This window comes from Hyla sarda, chromosome 5, assembly GCF_029499605.1.
Source record: "Hyla sarda isolate aHylSar1 chromosome 5, aHylSar1.hap1, whole genome shotgun sequence".
NCBI classification, from domain to species: Eukaryota; Metazoa; Chordata; class Amphibia; order Anura; family Hylidae; genus Hyla; species Hyla sarda.
Window position 1 is genome coordinate 342,528,327 of NC_079193.1, and position 5,000 is coordinate 342,533,326.

Here is a 5,000-nt window from a genome sequence, read left to right on the forward strand (position 1 = left end):
TATTGGAAGGATTAAGATTTTTTTATAGAAGTAATTTACAAATCTGTTTAACTTTCTGGCACCAGTTGATTTAAAAAAAATTAAAAAAAATAAAAAAAGTTTCAACTCTAAACAAATTAAAGGGGTACTCCCGTGGAGAAAAAATCATTCTGCTTCTCAAGTGTTCCCATTCCCTGGAGAAATCTCTGGTATGAACAACTTTTCTAACACTAAACCAAAATCAAACAGCCGATTGATGAGATTCTGAGAATCTTACTGTAGATTTTCCCATCACTCATTCTAGTCTAGTGTGACATCAGGACATAGAGAGAACAGAGCGTGAATTAGACAACTGACATTTAGGCAGGATAAAAACAAACAAACATAAATAAGAAAAAAAAAAATGCTGAAAGTCTGACCGTATTTTCACATTATAGTAGATGCAAAATAATAGAATGTTGCAGAATCTTGCAAAACCTGTCCAGAAGAAAAGTTGCTGTGTTGCCCACCAGCAACCAATCAGATCGCTGCTTTCATTTTTCAGACTCTTTTTCAAAATGAAAGAATCCATCCGATTGGTTGCTCTGGACAACTCAGCGACTTTTCCTCTGGACAGGTTTTGATAAGTCTCCCCCTCTAGGTTTACATCCGCATCACTGGACTAATACGTCTACTCCAAACTACTACACAAAAGTGCATAGAAATAACTATACTACACTGTCCCCTTCTCTATGCTCTTTCCTACAGCAGAACATTGTCCGTTTCCAGATTTGAATGTCTATGAAAATGTTTTGATGTACAGACTATGAGCGGCGTCATCCAATGCTACTTTGCATGGTCAATCACATGTTCATGTGTAATACAAAATCAGAAATGTTTAACCATCTCTCAGACGTTCATCTTTGTTTAGCATTTTCCTTTTTGTGCCTTTTTTTTTTGCTCCTTTTTGCCTTTTTCTAACTTTATTTTTTCTTTTTTGTTCTGTGCCCTTTCTCTGTGCTATCAGTAGAATTATTTTCTTCCTGTCTCCATATTCAGGTAGTATCAGTGGCTGAGTACCACCGCAGGATCGATGCGCTAAATACTGAAGAACTGCGTACTCTCTGCAGACGTCTCAAGGTGCCCTCTTCAGTAGTTTCCCCCATTTCCAGGAAACCAAAAAAAATTTTCTTGCTTTCTCATAGTGGGCTGTAGGAACACATTGCCTCCTAGTGTTTAGTCTATGGATCCCTGGCAGATCTCATTGCATGGTCTCGCAGCTGCAGAGTAGAATAGTTTTCGATTTTTAGTAGTTCCAAAGCTCCATTCACACAAATGCGAATGCAGAACGGGCCCCTTAGGCCATGTTCACAAGGGGGGGGGGAATTTCCATGCGGAATTCTGCAGAAGAATTTTCCACAGACCTTTTGCTGCAGCAGAGTCCCTTTTGATTTCAGTGGGATTCTACTGCACTGTTCACATGGCAGAATTTCCGCAACAGATCTTTCTCCCAGAAATTCTGATTTCGGCGTCAATTCAGACTTGTCAATTCTTTCTGCGGATTCTGTAAAGAAATGTTTTACAGTCTGAGACTGTGCATTTCCAAGTGGCCTTCCAGGTTGGCAAATGTGCAGAATGGCCACACGTGTTTTCCGTGCAGACATTTTGCACACTTTCTGCTTATGTGTTTCCGTGCAGACATTCTGCACACTTTCCGCTTGTGAACCCGGCCTGTTCAGCTTTTCCCTCTGTTCAGCTTTTCGTAGGGTAACTCAAAGTGTATTTGTCATTAAGAAAAACTTGGACATATGAAAAGTTTTGATCAGCGGGAGTCTGGGTGTTCAGAACTTCACCATTCTGGAGGACGAGATGGAGGAGAAACTGTGCCATGCGCTCCTCTCCCTGTTTTCCCCTGTTTTCCCCCTCTTTCCCCTACCTGTGTTACATGATCGAGACACTCTCATTAACTTACATGGCAAGTTTGTGTCGATCACGTGACGCTGGACGTAAGCTACTCCCTGCTGGTTCTTCTGATTGTCAGAGGTCTGAACACTCAAAACCCCCGCTGATCAAAACTTTGGACCTGTCACTAGGACATGTCAAAATTTTGTCCTAATGACCGTGGCCATTTAAAGCGACACTCCAGCACTTTAAAACCTGTCCCCTATCTGCAGAACAGAGGATAAGTGTCTGATTGGGGGCAGGATGTGGTTACGACCGCTGAGACCCCCACAATCTCTAAATTGGTCCCATGTTCTCCGCTGCATGGAGCAGTGAGGTCGGGATGCGCTCTTTGCACTGTCCTAGCATCAGAGATACACAATTATAGAAATGATGTATCTCCACCACTCCCCATGAAGCTCATGCCGACCCCACTGCTCCATGCAGAGGAGAGCATGGCCCCCATTTTGGATCCCAAAGGTTGGGCCACCCACAAACCACCTACCTCAGTACCCCCCGCAAATCAGACATTTAACTCCTGTCCTGCAGATATGGGATATGTTTTAAAGTTCTGGAGTACCCAATTTAATTTTAGGCTAGGTTCACACTGCGGAATCTCCAGGCAGAAAATTTCCGCGTGGAGATTCAGAGTGCGGCCAGCATCGACTGAATCGGTTGGTGCTAGGACCGCGCGGACAATGAAGTCTCCAATAGACAGCTATGTGTTCCGTGAGTATTTTCATCTGAAGAATGAGCAACGCCATTCTTCAGGTGGAAATTTTAAAGCAGATTTTCCGTTCACAAATTCCGAAGTGTCAATTTGTGAACTGAAACCCATTAACTATACCAGCGGTCTCCAACCTGCGTACCTGCAGGTGTTGCAAAACTACAACTCCCCAGCATGCCCGGACAGCCAACGGCTGTCCGGGCATGCTGGGAGTTGTAGTTTTGCAACATCTGGAGGTCCACAGGTTGGAGACCACTGCACCATACAGTACATTTTAGTATGCAGAATTTCTGCCTGCAATTTCAAAGCAGAATTGCAGTCGGAAATTCTGTAGTGTGAACCTAGCCTTTCTCTATCCTATAAAAATAGATCATGACAGACCCTTCAATTGGGCAGAGTTTGTATGGAGCACTGACAAAGGATACGCAAGAGTTATGGGAAACACACACACGTGCCATACGGACTCCCGCCCACCATGGTGATTCTGGAGGGTTATATTAGGGTCCCCCCCATCTAGCAGCCAGACCCTAACTATCCAGTGTGACCCAAACAGGGTGCCTCTAGCTGTTGCAATACTACAACTCCCATACTGAGAGTTGTAGTTTTGCAACAGCTGGAGGCACAGGTGGTTAGTATACACTTAAATAAATGATAGACGTTATACAATTCCGCTCCTCTATATCTGCATGTACTGTTTTAGCATTGGTGTAATGGAGCCTTAACTCTTTTCTCTTTTTCTTTTAATTGTTTGCTTTTGCAGTGTCTTTCTTTTTTATGTGTCCTCTGTCCCTCTATTATATATATATATGTGTGTGTCCTGTATCGCACATAACATCTTAATGTTTCCTGATTCATATTCATGATTATGACTGGTTGTACATCAAAGTGTCATAGTCATGGAGAAATGATTGATAAGCCGACTGATGAAAGCTTAATTTATAAAAAAAAAAAAATTGTGAATCAATAGTTTTTTTTTTCTTGCAGCAGGTCATGACTTTCTATGTTTGATTCCATTCAGTTCTTACCGAACAATAGAAATGGCTTTCACAGTTGCGCCATTTGTGCTGACAGTGTTCACTGTGTGTGTTACCCTCTCTGGAATGCATTGCCTTTGTATTTTGTGTTGAATGTGATAACCGGCCATGTGTGCCATGCTTTATTTTCCCAGGCCGGGCAATCTGCCTTCTTCTGGAAACTTTAGACCTTCCTTACTGACAAACTACTTCAAATAGTCATTTTTGGTCTTTTAAACAAAGAAAAAAAAAAAGTTTTTATTATTTTTAAAGGGATCTGGGATATGGGAGCGCCCTGTTCTCGCTTCCCGCCAGCTGGATCCGATTCCAGTACAGTAAAATCACAGTGTGAATGCCCCCTTACTGTTGCAAAACTACAACCTCCCCCATCATCAGTTGGCAGCAGTTCTATGGAGCCATGATACTAGTCCAGTGCTTCCCAAATAATGTCTCCAGCTGTTGCAAAACTACAACTCCCAGCATGCCCTAACATGCTGTCTGGGCATGCTGGGAGTTGTAGTTTTGCAACAGCTGGGGAGACGCACTGTTTGTAAAACACTGCTCTAGTCCTTTTATACACCCTACAAAGTATTCCCACAATATAAACTTCAAGTATTAGGTTTCATAGACTGAAAAATGCTTCTTGGTTATAAGAGACCTAAAACTTCAGTTCTTATTTTATTATATTCATTTTTTTATTTTATTTAGTTCTTATTATGGATGTCTCATCAATAATATGTAGGACCCTCAAATACCCATTTTATTCTATTCTACCTTGTTTTCAGGCCCATATCCCAGCCTCTGTATATAGCTGCGTATGTGTTTGCCAACGCTTCCTCTTAATTCAAAAACTTATCAAAAAAGTGACATTGCCTCTTGTTGTAAACCCCCCCCCCCCCCCCCCTTTACTATGCATTTGATCCCACAAGTAGTTCTTGGATGGTTCTCCTGCTGCTAAACTAATACTGCTCCACCTGCTCGCCTGACGTAGACAAATCTGAGCTGGGGCTAATATGGTGTCCAGCAAAAGACCTGTAGTGACCTTGCTGAGCCGACCGCTGGCTGTAGGAGTCCCTGCTATGGTCTTCAGTTAAAGGGGTATTCCAGGAAAACTTTTTTTCTATATATCAGCTGGCTCCAGAAAGTTAAACAGATTTGTAAATTACTTCTATTAAAAAATCTTAATCCTTTCAGTACTTATGAGCTTCTGAAGTTAAGGTGCTCTCTGATGACACCTGTCTCGGGAAATGCCCAGTTTAGAAGAGGTTTGCTATGGGGATTTGCTTCTAAACTGGGCGTTTCCCGAGACACGTGTCATCAGAGAGCACTTAGACCGAAAAGAACAACCTTAACTTCAGAAG

At 42.3% G+C, this 5,000-nt stretch overlaps 1 protein-coding gene across 5 annotated transcripts in view; it reads left to right on the forward strand.

Annotated features, from left to right (window-relative positions):
* Nucleotides 1–5,000, forward strand: part of OXR1 (oxidation resistance 1) — a 618,048-nt gene that overhangs the window by 595,110 nt on the left and 17,938 nt on the right. For 2 of the 5 annotated variants that reach the window (XM_056522574.1, XM_056522576.1), the window contains one exon: nt 1,018–1,098. The exons of the other annotated variants lie outside the window; for them this stretch is intronic. In XM_056522574.1, coding sequence (XP_056378549.1) covers nt 1,018–1,098 — 81 coding nt within the window. The remainder of the gene's footprint in view (nt 1–1,017; nt 1,099–5,000) is intronic. 5 annotated transcript variants of the gene reach the window in all.